The 15,512-nt window shown below is 48.6% G+C and overlaps 1 protein-coding gene across 3 annotated transcripts in view; it reads right to left on the bottom strand.

Annotated features, from left to right (window-relative positions):
• The window catches only part of CD99L2 (CD99 molecule like 2), a 516,478-nt gene that overhangs the window by 227,791 nt on the left and 273,175 nt on the right, over positions 1–15,512 (bottom strand). For 2 of the 3 annotated variants that reach the window (XM_086918585.1, XM_086918586.1), the window contains exon 4: positions 1,955–2,020. The exons of the other annotated variant lie outside the window; for it this stretch is intronic. In XM_086918585.1, coding sequence (XP_086774711.1) covers positions 1,955–2,020 — 66 coding nt within the window. The remainder of the gene's footprint in view (positions 1–1,954; positions 2,021–15,512) is intronic. 3 annotated transcript variants of the gene reach the window in all.

Here is a 15,512-nt window from a genome sequence, read left to right as displayed (position 1 = left end):
TATTTACAAACTAAGTACAAATAAATCAACCTGATTATCAGAGCTATACTCAGTCACTACGGTTACACCTACGTAACCTACAATGAAGGACAGACCATCCCCATTGCCTAGAAGTCTTACTTGTATTTCCTGGCTGAAGCACGATTTGCTTCCATTGAAAAAATCCGGATGGCTGTACAAACAGCTATTCTGAAGGATTGCCATTTTGGTGCAGGGAAAACATATCATTATTGTTTTTCCAGTACCAGCGATAGAAGCGGCCATGAAGGCAAGCATTCCTATTGCTCATGCCCTACATTCAAGATGGGTGCAGTGGGCCACTTCTTTGAGTGCAGTAGATGTACCTTTTCAGTATGAAGCCTCTCTTCGTACACAATATTTTCTTTGATATATGAATAGGGGACTGCTCCGACTCCAGAGGCTTTGTCTGTTGAGTCTTACCAGAGCATCTTAAACACAAATGGCTCTACCCAACCCTCTGTAGGAACCAAATACAAGTACACCATAGCCTGCGATGCAGTGCAAGGTGTAGTGAAGGATTGTGAGCTCATTCCACAACGCACCCACACTAAACTCTTAGTTGACAGTACTGCATAACATACAGAGTTGCATGCCCTGCTATTTGCATTACAAAAGACTGACTCATCAGCTCCCACACCTATTGTGTCCGACTCAGCTTTCTGTATGCAAGGTTACAATGCCGATTTGCAACATTGCCGGCTGAATGGATTCAAGGATTCAAATGGAAAGCCTATCAAAAATATTCTGCTTTGGGGAAAGATATTTGTCTTATGAAATAAGATTTCATTGGTCCATGTGAGGCACACTTTAGTTAATCAGCGTAGTGTTATTCACACTAAAGGTAACTTGGCAGCTGACAAAGCGGCAAAAACTGCAATTTAGACTGTCCGAGTAGATGTCCTTACCAAATCTCAAACGAAGATCGACAAGATAGAAATGCAACTAAGCAAGCTGGGAAACCTCCTGCAGGTTTACCTCCAAAATACTTCCACTCCCTAAATTTCGATAACATTCTGATTGTCTGACTCCCAGGATTGGGAGACAGAATAATACCTAATAATCTGTCCAGATTAGAATTGATCAAAGCAGCACGCCTTGTAGAGTTCTGCCAAAGTCATAACTTACGCAACAACAGAAGATCCAGCTGCCTCCTCTCATTGACCAACCTTGTCAGGGGTTCGCTAATGAGAGAAGTACCTTCCCTAACTCGTTACAGAGTGGGGTCAATTAGACTTACTGATTCCATCGAAGACTCTGCCGAGTTAGGGATGGGTGCTGTGAGGCGTCACTGAAAGGCAGTCATCCCGCCCGAGCACTTTAGCACTTAATCCTGAAGTGCACAGGGATAACTATTTGTGACGCTCCCCCTTGTCATGAGAGAGAGGAGCCTTACAGAATGTTACCAGGCTAATTACATCATTGCCATCAGGGCTAGGATCTCCAGTTCACAAAACCTGGCTTAGGTTGCTAGACCATCATATGTCTGTCAGGCAGACCTTTCCCCCCAACCTGACAGACATTTATTGTGCTTTGAAAAAAGGGGTAAGGCAGAGCCCCAGGGCCCGTAATGACAGGCCACCTCTCTTACTATGGACCCAGCCCCTTTCCACTGCAAAGAAAATGGTACATGGAATTTGCGATGAAGTAAACTACATTTTCTAAAGTTAATCATGCTGTATGTACTATGTTAAGAATGACCTTTGCATGCAGTCATAAATGAGTGAATGCAAATTTATTACTACAATTGTTCCAAATAACATGCTTCCCTGGAACACATTTATTTTCATTGCTCCGCATACATATGTATGCCAAGTAATTCCTTTGTAGGAACACAGAGTTGGCATTAGTTTTATTTAACAAATTAATTTACCTGTACAATCACATGCATAAGGAAACTTGCAAAAAAAAAAAAAACGAAAAGGCTTAAATTTACCTGGTTTCTTTGGAGGGGCTTTAGTGGCTGGTTTAGTGTCAAAGTAGTCAGACAAGTCAAAATCATCTGTTAAACAAAGATACATCACAGCTCATCAAATCCAAAACGAAGACCCGCACACCCAACTCTAGTCTACACTGGATCTAGGTTATCTGTCTACAATAGTATTTTAACCAAAAACTATACCCGTTTCCTTGACTAGCAACAGACATTTACCAATCAGTAAAATCGAACTTAAGACACTAAACAAATGTGAGGCTAGGATTCAAAATGTTCACCGTGGCAATCGTCTGTCACGGTTAAGGAGAACAACATGTCAGGTACCATATTCTATAGCAAAGCAAAATGAAGAAAAAGATCCCCATTTTTATACTTCAGTGAAAGACTTTCTAATTCATGTTACCATTCTAAACAATCACGCAGTCCAATTCATTTTTAAATATTTGGGGTGGGGGAGTGAAGGTTCTATGTGGGTAACGGTTTGTGATTTTCACGCAAATATCTGCGTAACTCTTTTTCATTCGGTGGAGTCACTTCCCGTCTCCCCACTCGGATCATAGGCCGTTGATTGGGCGGGATTTGCACATTATTATGTTTCTTATTATGTTTCTTATATAGCGCCTGAATCGACCCCCGAAGGGGTATCTCCGCGCTTGCCTTGGGAACCCGTCCTGGCTTTTCCCTGTGAGATAGCCCCTACAGGGCATCCCCAAGGTGAAAGCCAGGCATCCCGCCGCGGGGGGGCCGTTGTGGAGATTAAGCAAGCTTAATGCCCAGAGTTGCAGAGTGTGAACCCATGATTAGGTCAGGCACCGAAGCGAGAATTATCGAGTCCATGGACATTTGAGCTCAAGACCCTGCCGCGTCGGGAATTGAACCCTGGTCCAGGGTCTGACCTCAGCTTCAGGGTCTGCCTGCTCTAACCAGTGAGCCACACTTCTCCACACATGCAGTCACGTCAGATATTTTCTCACAGCCTAGCACCGACCGTTTAAGGGGAGGGCCCAGGTCAGAGCTCAACTTGCTGTACACATTTTGAGTGGTCCACTGGAGTGCAATCTAACATTTCTGAGTGACTAGTGAGTACTGTAAGCTTGTGTACTGCGACGCTGTGTAAGAAGACTGTAGAAGCTCTTGCTGCTTACAACAACTCTATGGCTGGGTGTCAAAGAATACAAATAAGATTACCATCTAAGGAACTCACTATTCATCGATTACGAATTAAAACAAGAAAATTAAGAATGTAAAATGAAGGAGACAATGCATCTTTTGTTAAAATAACGGAGCTGTATGTACTCAAATAAATAGCAGGATATTCAAAATCCTAATACCATAGGCAAGTCAGTGAAGATAAGCAATAAATAGATCCGCTTAATCACAAACAAAGCAAGCATAATCAGGGAGCAAAATTAACTATCTAACGTTCTTATAGCTTAGGAAAACAATTTAATGATAAAAGCAATACTGAACAGCTATTAGATGTTTAAAAAAATTTAATTAAAAAAGCAATAACAAGCAAGCCTATTATAAGTATCAGCGTCCAAAAAGATAATACAATTCCCTGAATACTCGCTGGTTAAGACTCATTCAGTGTAATTTAACACTGGAAACTCTTATGTTGAAATATAAGAAAAATTGTTTTTCTAATAAGAAGACAATACAGTAACAGTTATATAGATAGGAAAATCTTCTATGGGGGCTAGGCCGACAAGGCTCCAAGAGTCCACACCTTAAGCGAGCTCAGGATCAGAACCGTGTACAGCCACTCTCTTGCCTGACAATGGTGATCCACTTTCAATGGAGCAACAATGAAGAGCCATGCTGTGATTAATTTTGAGTGGTACGGGTGGGATTCTTTCCAGCAATGTTCTTGAGGCCAACACCTGGCCTGAGGTACTGCGAGCTGAGCAGGCCCAATGTGGTGAAGGGTAGGATGATTTCTGTAGACTCTGTGAGGCCAACACTTGGGTTGCAGTGCTGCGATCTGCATAGATCCAATTGACCCGATGGTGGTTACCCGAGACACCTGTCCCAAAAAGCGAGGTGGTCAACTTTATGAGTATCAGGACTTTGGTTTCTGTTGGCATGTTAGGGACAACCTCAGACTGGTGTGATTTAACTGGGACTGTGGATGGCCCAGGGGGGCATGGGTGACGCCAGAGAGGAGGTGCATTGTGCGATGGGGAGGCATGAAGTTTCCCTAATGCTGACAGATCCTCTCCAAAACAATGACACCATCTTCGCTGGAGGGCTGTCCTGAATATTAGTGCGGTCCATGGTCTGGACCCTTGACAAGGTGGATCAGAATCACCTCTTCTGACAGCAACAACTTTACACTGTGCAGCTGCCATGCTGGGAAAGCAGAGGGTTAAAGAAAAATTCTACTTGTCATGACTGGGACCTTCTATACAAAACATAACATTTTGTGTTGGAATACAAGAAGTGCAATTGTCGACGAGTGACAGGACTCGTGTTCAATTTCTTTAGAGCAGTGTTTCCCAAGCTGTGGGTTGTGAGGCGATTTTTGATAGGTCGCCAAAGTCCAAGCAGTAAATAAAGGTGCCTTTAAATTCTGCATCTATCTCGTCACATTTGCTGTGCTTCAAAGACAGAGTTCCAATGTCAGGGTATGGGTTCTGACAAATAATTTTTTTAACGTAGGGATTGGTGTTTACAAACTCCTACCTCAGAGGTAAGTAAACTCAATTATGTGGCAATCTTGCTGGGGTACACAAGTGTGAAAGGAAAGGCTGTATGATACACAATACATTTTAAATACCCGTAAATGAACTGTACACAATCAGCTGAAAGCAAAAATGAAGCACTTTTGTGTAATTCTGAAGTGTGATGGAAACAAAGATTTTAATAGGATCAGAACACATCAAGACACTTTCCTTGGGGATGCACGAATGCTAATATTCACTGAAACCAACTTTCCACACATTATCATTTCTGTGCACTATGCTCGATTAGTAAAACTCGATGTGTGTGCAAATTTAGTGGCGATTTCAATGGAAAATATGCAGTCTGTAAATGACAGTGCGCTACCACACAATGCATTAGTTACATTAAAAAATACCCTGCCTCATGTCCTTTAAAGCTAGGTGGGTCACGAACATTTGTCGTTCTAAAACGTGAGTTGTGGTTCTAAAAAGTTTGGGCAGCGCTGCTTTAGAGAAAAGACGGCAGACCTCCATGAAATCTCTGGTAAGATTAGGAGAGCGGTCAGTTGCACAGAGCAGGAACTGGAGGGCCAGGCCAGTAGAGAGCTGACAATGAAGACAGTACAGGAGGAAGAGGAGGCGTAAGATTTTGGAGTTGTAGCAGGAACATAGCCATGAGGAGATCCTAAGAGCTTACAGAGTTTCTCTCAAAAAAGGAGGCATTTGGTGCTACGTCAAGAGGAATAGTGATGGACGTGGTCCATTAGCACAGCGCAAAGACAGGATTCTATTGGCGAGAGAGAAACTGAAAACTATGATGTTAGGGATGTCTGTTGTTGTTTACCTCCACAATGGCTTGAAAAGTCGGGCTGTTGCGTGTCAAGCAGGCTCTACTACAGAAGGGTTGTCAAGCATTGATGGGCCACTCAGTGTTCTTCAAAGTGGTGCATGAAGAGAACCAGAGTGACTATTGGAGTCGACTCCAAAAGTTGCCTTTTTGCCAGAGTGAAGGACATATTTCCAACTCCACAGTGTCTGGGCTTGGGCATGCCTTTTCAGGGATGGGGTAGAAGAGAACTGCTCTTTTTCACCTGTAGCAGTTTGTTTCTTGTTTTCACTCTGATGTCCTCCTCCCCTTCAACCACTGTGTTCAATACTTAGTTAGTCTTTTGTAGAAAAACATAACTAGATGTTATGACAATTATTCTCTTTGTATCTTATTTATTTATTTATTCAAGAGTTTTATATAGCGCTGGCTAGACCCGGAGGTATCAGAGCGCTTTACATGAGGTTCCACAAAAATTACATAACAAGATTACATCAGTTCCAATTTACATCAGATGTTAGACAAACAAATGCAAGAGCATGGAAGACGAGATGATTGAAGTGTAGAGGGGAACGGGGTTAGGGTAAATGGATAGAGGGGAGATACGGTAGAGAGATGAAAGGAAAGTCTGTCCAAAGTCCGGCTGGGTAGGTGACGGTTGAGGGGAAGTCCCAAAACCCATCTCCTCTATAGATATCCAGTAGCTCCACCGGGCATTGGCCAAATAGCTCGGTCTCAATGGGAAAAACAATTAAAGAAACCTGTAGGGCAAAATAAATGGAGCGTAGAGGGGAGGGGGCATGGAAGGAGAGAAAGGGGGGGATAGGGGCAGAGACAACAGGGAGAGACGAAATGAAATCTGTCTAACGGCCGACTGGGTAGGTGATGACCAAGGAGGGAGTCCACGGCCCATCTCCCCTATAGCTAAACCAGGTAGCTCCATCAGGCATTCAACAAAATAGTTCAGTCTCAATACTTTGAGAGAGGAGAGAAGGAGAGACAAAAATAGAGGGAGGATGTGGGAAGAGGCGACATGAGAGACGAAAGGACGTCTGGCTGAAGACCGACTGGGTAGGTGACGTCCAAGGAGGAAATCCCCGACCTGTCTCCCCTTTAGCTAAACCAGGTAGCTCCATCGGGCATCAGACAAAATAGCTAGATCTCAAATGACGAGGGATAATTCACACAATAGACAGGGTGGGGACCAGGACAGGGGATGACAGTATGAAATGGTTGGCGAAATATTTCCTGCCAATAAACAGATTTAAACCCAGAAAATCTTCCAAATTAGATCAAATATTTCTATTTGACCTCAATGTTTGAGCGAAATGGTTTCTTTTTGCACTAGGTTTGCCTTTTTAAGGATGTAAGAATCACCATGCAGATTTGTGGTAGAGTACCAGTTTTTCATAATATTTTTTTTGCCATCATAAGCCTTCTCTATAGCCATACTTACTGCTCTTTCCTAGTAACACACAAACTACTTTGTCACTGAAAATAATTTCTTTAGGTGACAAAGTTATATCACATTTTAAGATGGGAATTATTCTAATTTTAATTTATTTCCATCACTCTGAAATTAGTGGGCAGTCGAGAAACTTATGACTAAATTCCACGTGTAGGGTTTGAAAACGCCAACATTTCCCAGAGACTAGCAATCCAATTCTTAATATTTTGCATGGAGGCCAGTATACTTGCTGCAGAACATTTGAGTTAACCCCTTGGACACAGATGACGGAACCGCTCCGTCATCAGCTGCGGGTGCGCTGTGCTGACGACGGAGCAGTTCCGTCATGGCCCGCTCGGAACGCCTGCACGGCGCGAATTCCACGCCGAGCGTTCTATTGAGCGGGGCGGACCATGACGGAACCGCTCCGTCATGAGCACAGCTCAACCGAGGCTGGTGACGGAGCGGTTCCGTCACCAGCATGCGGCCGCCGCGCGATCGCCCCGCCCCCTTAGCACTGCGGCGGAATAGCGCTGCAGTGAAGGGGTTAAACAAAACTGCTGGCATATTGACAGGATATCTGTGTATTTAGGCTGGAAGTGCTAGATCTTTTGGGTAAAGTATTGGCCTGAGCCAGTTCCCTCCCCAAAGTATGCATGCATACAAATATAAAAGAACGTGTTTAACCTGTTTATGGTCAAATACGTTACAGTTTTAGTTATGGCACAAGTGTGATGCTACTTGATGCGACAAACAAACACATTTAAGCCAGTATGACATAAAGGAAAAGAAACCTGAAAATACAAACGTGGGTAAGAAAGGCAGAATATCTACCTACTAAACATCTCCAAATTTAGATAACAGTCCTGGCTTAGGGGACTTTAAGATTGTTTTACTTGAGAGAAATGTAAGTCACTCCAGAGGACCACTCTTAAATGCCTCGGTACAGATCTTTCTAATGTATCATTAGTGTGATCTGAGGCGTCACACTATGTAAAAGCTTTGACGTTCAGCAGATTTAAGAGAATGGTCTGAGAGACTGTTATAATGAAGAGGGAAATGGTAGAATGTTTTTTTTTTTCCTTTAAAGCATTTATCATGGGCAGAATTCTTACCGGCAAAAGGATTCAGGCCATGGAATGTGTAGTTATGTGAACAAATAAAAACTGTTAAACTTAAAAATCTATAAATAAATGTGATTCAGAACGAGCACGGACCCCTGAAAAAGTGTGGTGCCTGGGAAAAATAACCTGTGTAGCGTCACTTTTCAGACAACCTAGTCCATGTCAGAAGGATTTTTTTGGGATCTCCTTTCTCAATAAGTGCAGTATAAGGTCTGAGACCATCATAAATTCAATGAGTGAGAGGAGAGGTAGATAGTTAATGAATAGTTAATTCACTGTGATGAAGTGTTTTTTTAACTCCATGGCTGCTAAGGCAATTCCCCTCCTGTGCTGGGAAATTGCTATATTCATTGTTTTATGACGAGCTGGGCTCGTCATCAGTGTATGAGGAGGCTACACCATGACGAGCCCAGCTCGTCATGAGTGTGGAAGGGGATAAAGAGGTGAGTCTTCAACTCTCTCCTAAATTAGAGCAATACAGGGGCAGTCCTGATGGATACAGAGATGTTGTTCCCATAGCTGCCAAGGCGTCGGAATGCTATGTGTGACATTTCCATAAGTTCAGCGTAATTATGAGTGACATTTCAACGACTATGAGTGACACTTTCTCTGGAGCAAAATCAAGCAATGAAGACAAGGCGAAACATATAAATATCAGTAATGACACCCATTTGAGCAATGGGAAGCTCTAGGAAGATCTTAAAAGTACTGCAAAGCATAAGAAACAGAAGGAAGGGCACTAACCGAGACAGACTGTGTGACTGCAGTTCTTAGTAACAGAGGCGGGCAGGCACTGTTGCTCAGAAGATGATATAATTGATCTGATCATTCATGACCTGTGCGCTAGACTACAAAGCAAATTGTATAGCATACCAAGTGCAACTAGGAGATTATACCATCACACAATGACAGGCATAATCGATTGCTAAAGCAATAAGGTGAAAAAGAATGTTAGAAAGCACCAGCGCAAAACCTGGTGGTTTCGCTCTAAACACGTGGTAGTGCTAAGAAATACAAATTGCACAGCCAGTCTTTTCTTAGTTTTATGTTTAAAGTATTTTATTCAGCACAACATACAATGACAAACATACATCATCATGGAGCGACTTGTTAGGGCGGGCAAAGCCTCATCCCCAGCGAAGAACTATCAGGTGCAGTTCGTGTGTGCTAGTCCATTACAGCAGTACATAGTATGCATTGTCGCAGTGGGAGGTGACATTTCCATTGCACACACCCCCCCAAAACCCCAACTACCCAACTCCCCGGCCCAACCCCCCCCCTCACCCTTCGTCCAGTGCACAGACCCTATCCAAAAAGTACACCAAAGCCACCTCCTACAGGTAAAGCGAGTCCCTCATCAATTCACGGGGCTGGCGTTGCTGGGCTCGTGAGCCGCAATAGGCGGAGGTATTTGGGACAGGTAAGTTCTTTAAATTCTGTGAGCAGTAAGGAATGAAATGGTTGCCAAAGCTCATTAAACTGCGCTATATCTCCCGCCGCTGTGAGCGACAATTTCTCCATGCCCAACACGTGCCACAATCTATGGAGCCAGCCCGTGATAGAGGGTGTCGAGGTAGTGCGCCAATGTATCAGGATGTTTTGGACTGCTGAACCTAGTGCGATGGCTATCTGCCTACCCCTACGGGATCTGAGTGGGTACATCAGTCCATTCGGGAGCCCCAGCAGGGTGTATGCTGGGAAGCGTGGTAGCTCAATGCCAAAGTTGGAATCAATTTCATCCAGCACTTCCTTCCAATAGGTTTCCAGGAGTGGGCAATCCCATAGAATGTGCGTAAGTGTTCCCCGGTGCCCGCACCCTCGCCAACATGTGTCTTCCTTGCTACGGTCACATTCGTGAACCCGCTCCGGTGTATAGTACCAATAGGTGGAGACCTTAGTCAGTGTGTCCGTGAGACCCATGTGTTATGCCGAATGCCTCGCTCTGTAGGATATGTGCTCCCATTCTTTAGGGCTCAATGTCCTTCCCAGCTCCCGCTCCCAGCGTTCTCTCCCCGGGTTATAGAGGTGTGTTGAAGGCGGTTGTAGCAATCTATAGAGATCCGTAATCAATTTCGAATCTGATGTACGCGACAGTAGCCATTTTTCATACGGTAGGAGGTGCCTATCGACCGTCTCTCGCACCTGTGGTTGAAGAGCCCAGTGGCGAGCCTGCATATAGTGGTGCCTCTCGGTCTCAGGGAGTGAAAACTCCTGGCGAAACTGTGGGAAGGAGACAACCCCCTGTGGGCCATACATGTGACACAGGGCTCTACACCCCGCCTGCCTCCAGTGTGTGAATGCTCCCTTTTCCATTTCTGGGGTAAAGTCCGGATTGTCCACCATCGGTGTGAGTAGCGACGGGAACAAGGTGAGGCCACATGCAATGCTAGTGGCATCCCAGACCCGCAGGGGCACTCTTGTAATAAAGGAGGCGTACAAGTTTTTGGGTCGGTGAGGCTGGCGTAGAAATGGGATTTCCTGCAGGGGTCTGCCCGCCACCGCCTGGTCCTGGAAGAGCCAGTGCTTATCTGACTCCCACTTACTCCATTCCACTAGATAACGCAACTGCGCTGCTTGGAAATATTTACGGAAGTCAGGTATTCCCAAACCTCCCGCCTCAGGGGCCAACAGTGAGAGGGCTCTGCGCATCCTGGGCTTTTTCCCCTGCCATATAAAGCGCAAAACATCCGTCTGTAGTTGCGGGATCCACCCGACCGGTGGTTGGAGCGGTAGGGCCCGGAACAAATAAAGCACCTGAGGCAGGACCGTCATTTTAACGGCGGCTATCCTGCCCAACCAGGAGAGGGTGCCGCGGTTCCACCGGCCTAATTCCTACCTGATCTTTGCACCCAGGGCCCTGTAGTTGGCTGATACCATGGCCGGTAAAGTGGGAGCTATCTGGATCCCCAGATAGGGTACCGCCTCTGATGACCAAAGCATGGGGAATTGGTTCTGTAGGTGAGTCCTAGCGGCCGGCTCAAGGGAGATGTCTAGAGCCACCGACTTTCCCATGTTCATTTTAAACCCCGCGACCGCGCCAAAGGAGGCCAGCTCCTCGATGTAGGCCGGCAGGGCCGTTCGGGGCTCGTCAAGTGACAAGATGACATCGTCAGCGTAGAGGCTTATAGCGTGTGTGAAACCTCCCATCCGCACCCCCGTCACCGCCAGATTGTCGCGGATCCGTTGGGCGAACGGCTCCATATAAAGCGCGAAGAGTAAGGGCGAGAGCGGGCATCCCTGCCTAGTGCCTCTTTCGATGTTAAAATCCCTAGAGTTATACCCATTCACAAGATCCACAGCAGTCGGCTGTCTGTAGCAGTTAAGGATCATGGAGCGGAACTTATCCCCTATGCCCGCCTTCACCAGAACTCGTTCCAGGTAAGGCCAGTGCACCCGGTCGAACGCCTTCTCCGCGTCCACCGCCAGCATCATTCTTTCCCCCGGAATCCGGGAGGCTTTATCTAGCAGGTGGACGATCGGTTTCGTGTTGTCAACCGCCTGCCTCCCCGGCACAAAACCAGCCTGATCAGGGTCCATGAGACCGGATAAGTGAGGGGCCAGTCGAGCGGCCAGGATTCCCGTGTAGAATTTTAAATCTACATTCAGAAGAGATATCGGTCTATAAGCTCCACAGTGCTTCGGGTCCTTCCCAGGTTTGGGGATAACTGTAATGGAGGCCCGTAGAAGATCAGGCGGGATGGCCCCTGGTTCAGTAAACGAGTTGAAGAGACAAGTAAGGATAGGGGCCAGCGACGTGCAAAACGTTTTGTAAAAGAGCGAGGTGTATCCATCCGGGCCTGGCGCGTTGCCATGTTTAAGCCTGGCGACGGCAGAAATCCCCTCCTCTATCCTGATGTCTCGATTTAAGTGCTCCGCCTGCAATGGATCCAGGGAGGGCAAGGAGACCGAATCCAAATAAGCGGCCATGGCCGTCTCATCCGGTGGCTCACTAGTGTAGAGATCCGCGTAAAATCTGCGGAATACGGCTGGAATGTCAGCGTCTTCCGTCGCCACCATCCCCGTAGGGCCAGAGATCTCCTTCACCAGCTGACTCTGGCGCGCTGCTCGAAGCCTGTTGGCCAGCAATTTGCCACAATGGTCCCCCCCTGTGTAAAAGGTATGGCGCAACCGGAGTGCCGCGTACTCCGCTCGGTCCAGGTCCAGGAAGCCAGGAGCCTTCTCGCTTCCTTGAGCTGCCGCCAAATTCTGGGGGCCCCTGTCCTTCGATGTATCTGTTCGAGTTCGCGGACTCTATCGGTGAGTTCTGCCCTCTTGGCCTGTCGCTCTTTATTTTCGGCAGAGGAGATCGCCAAAAATTCCCCCCGGAGGACTGCTTTCAAGGCTGCCCACTGTGTGGCCTGGGTGGTGTCAGAGTTGTCGTTGTGAGTTAGATATTCCCGGATCGCGTCCTCAATGCGGTCCACCACCACCTTCCTGTGCAATAGGGTGTCGCGGAGGCGCCATGTTCTGGGAGGGCGAGCTGTCGGAGGCAGACACAACGTAGCATCGACCGGGGCGTGATTCGATAGCGACAACACGCCCATATCCGACCCCGAGACCAGCGCTTGCACCGGAGACGTGACCAAAAGGTGGTCTAGCCTCGCATACGTCTTGTGTGCATGGGAATAATACGAATAATCCCTGTCCGTGGGGTGCATGTGTCGCCAAAGATCAAGGAGGTCTACCTCCGCCAGCCGCGCCCTACAGCCAGCGGAGAACTCCCCGACCTGCGGGGAGCGCTGCGCCGACCTGTCCATGGTGGAATCAAAAACCATGTTAAGATCTCCCCCGAGAATAATATGTCTATCTTGCGAGGCAGTAATATCCTCAACCGCCGATTGTAGGAAACGTTCCTGCCATTCATTAGGGCTGTACAAGGACCCGATCGTAAAAGTGAGACCCCCAATCCTAAACCGGTATGCCAACAGCCTGCCTTTCTGTTCTGTGAACTTGTGGAGGATTTCCCCTTTAAAGTGTCTGGCCACCAGTATCGCCACCCCCGCTGTCTTAGTGGTACAGGAAGAGAAGAATTGTGACAGGAACTTGTGGGAGCGCAGTCTGTGTGTGTCCTGTGGCAGCAGGTGCGTCTCTTGAAGGAGACATATGTCCGCACATGCATTCTCCAGGAGAGAGAGCACTGCCCGCCGCTTGACAGGATTATTCAAACCCCTGACGTTCAGGGTCACAACCTTAAAAGTGTCAGGAGGCATCGGGAAAGATGTGGAAGAAGGCGTGAAGACTCCGCTCGTATAAGGCGGAGTGTATGAGCGCTCCTAACAGTACCAGAAGCTGCAAGGCAAAGAAGAAAGTGTAGGTGTTTGCGCAGCTTCCCCGTCCAGGCAGACTAAGGTGTATGAAAATTGCCAGAATATCTAGTAGCCGCACAGTGCACTGGACAACCCTCCCCCCCTTCCCAACTCCCGGATCCCTTCCCCATCCCAATCCCCTCCAACTCCCCAGGAACATCCCCCAAACTACCCACCCTGCCCCCTTCCTTCCCCACTCCACCTTCCCCTCCTCCCTCCATCCCAACTCCTCAACTGTCCCCAACCCCGACCCGCAACTGGAACCACCCCAACCATCCCCTCCCCTCCCCCCCTGCTCCCCCAACTGTTCCCAAGATTCCATTGTCCCAGTCCGGTCCTCAGCGGACAAGTCTGCGGAAAGTTACTCAAGTGGACGTCCAGCCACTGCCCACCCCCCGCCACCTCCCCCACCCCGAACCCCCAAACCTGCATTGTCTGAATGGCTATGTCGATCTCCCCCCGGAGAATATTCAGGCCGTCAAAGCGATTTCAGTAGGCGCCGTGTCTCTAGCCACTTCTTGAACTGCATTGGCCATGTCCGCTCGGATAGTGGGTGAGTCTGGACGGGCAGAAGAAGTAGAAGACCTGCGTGCTGGGATCGATTGCCAACCGTCTCTGGTAGCACGTCGTCGACGGGGAGTGGGAGCCGCATCGTCTGTCGCGGTAATTCCAAGTACCCCCGCAGGTTTCCTGGAGGGAGCGAAGCTGATGCAGAGTCCCGTTCCATCGGAAAATCAAGCGGAAGGGATGGCCCCATGAGTACTGCGTATTGTGATCCTTCAGGAAGTCCGTAGCGATTTTGAACCCCTTACGCTTCTGGAGAGTTATTATCGAAAGATCCTGATAGAGAGCAACCTGGTGCCCCCGGAAGCACAGAGACTGCTGCTGACGTGCCTCACGAATAATCCGCTCCTTCAGGGGAAAGTCCGGTAGGAAAGCCAAGGTATCAGGGGGAGGCGCAGAGGCCCTGCGAGCCGGGTCCACCCTGTGAGCCCTGTCTATTCTGATGACGAAGTCATCTGGCTCTCCCAGTATCTCTCTGAATAGTTCCCTTAGATACCCAGCAACGTCCTCGCCCTCGTCTCTGGATGGAATTCCCTGGACCCGTATTTTGTTGTGACGGGACCGGTTCTGGAGGTCTTCGTTATGCGATTGGAGGTCGAGTTGCTGATCCCATAGGCGCAGCACCTCCTACTGCAGCAGTGCAATCTCCTCGTCCCTGGAGTTACCCGCTTCTTCCATAGTGGCCACCCGCTCGCCAAGACCATCGACCTCTCTTCGCACCTCCCGGACCTCCCCTGCGACTTCCTGCTTTAGCGTTTGGAAATCTTCCCTGAGCGAGCTGAAGAGGGATTCGAGGAAGGATCTAGTCACTGGGGGTTCCCCCCCGCTGCCCCTTGGGAACTGCTCGAGTGGCCCGGTGATTGTTGCCCCCTTTCTTGCCTCACTGGGCCTCTGTTCAACATTTCAGGCAGTGTCCGGTCCCCCTTCCTGTTATCTCTGTTGCCGGCCATATCGCCGATGAGGGGGCGCACTTCCAAGCTCCGGACTAGGCCTGATGTCACGTGTGGGCTGTTCCGGTGGTCCGAACCAAGGTCCGTCGTGTCCAAACGGCAGACACACGTACCCCCACCCAATTGTGGAGCCTGCTCTATTCCTCTGATGGGCTGTCGACGCTGGAAGGGTCGCTGCATTGGCGATCTCCGCTAGGCCCCACCTCCGACCTCGCGTAGCGATTTGCGCCAACACTCCCGGGCCAAGTCTCTTATCCCCAGGTCTTGGCCAGTCGCGCCTCCCCAGTCGCCGCGGCAGTCAGCTGCGAAAGTTCCGACTCCAGTCTATCGGCCAGCTGCCGCCGTCGGGAGGAGTCTGCCTCAAAGGAGCCAGCCGCTAGGCCCCAGCCCCGGTCTCACGCGATGGTCTTCGACGATACTCCGGGTTCTGGTCTCCCTCCTCTGGGCGTTGGGGCTCTGCGCTTCACTACTGGGCGCTGTACTCTGCTGCGAGGGGTTCCGCTCCGGCTCCGCGACAACCTCCGCTTCCGGGAGAAGTGCGTTTTAAGGGCATGCCCCGCTAGGCCTCATCCCCGGCCTCGCGTAGTGTCCTGCGTTAGCACGCCGGGTCCCATCCACACACCTCCGGGCATCTGCACTCAGCCACTCAGAGCCGTGGCCAGCCACAGGGACTCCAAC

This window comes from Lissotriton vulgaris, chromosome 4_1 (genome assembly GCF_964263255.1).
Source record: "Lissotriton vulgaris chromosome 4_1, aLisVul1.2, whole genome shotgun sequence".
Taxonomy (NCBI): Eukaryota; Metazoa; Chordata; class Amphibia; order Caudata; family Salamandridae; genus Lissotriton; species Lissotriton vulgaris.
The sequence above is the reverse complement of the archived record's forward strand: the minus strand, read 5'-3'. Positions and strand labels throughout refer to the sequence as shown.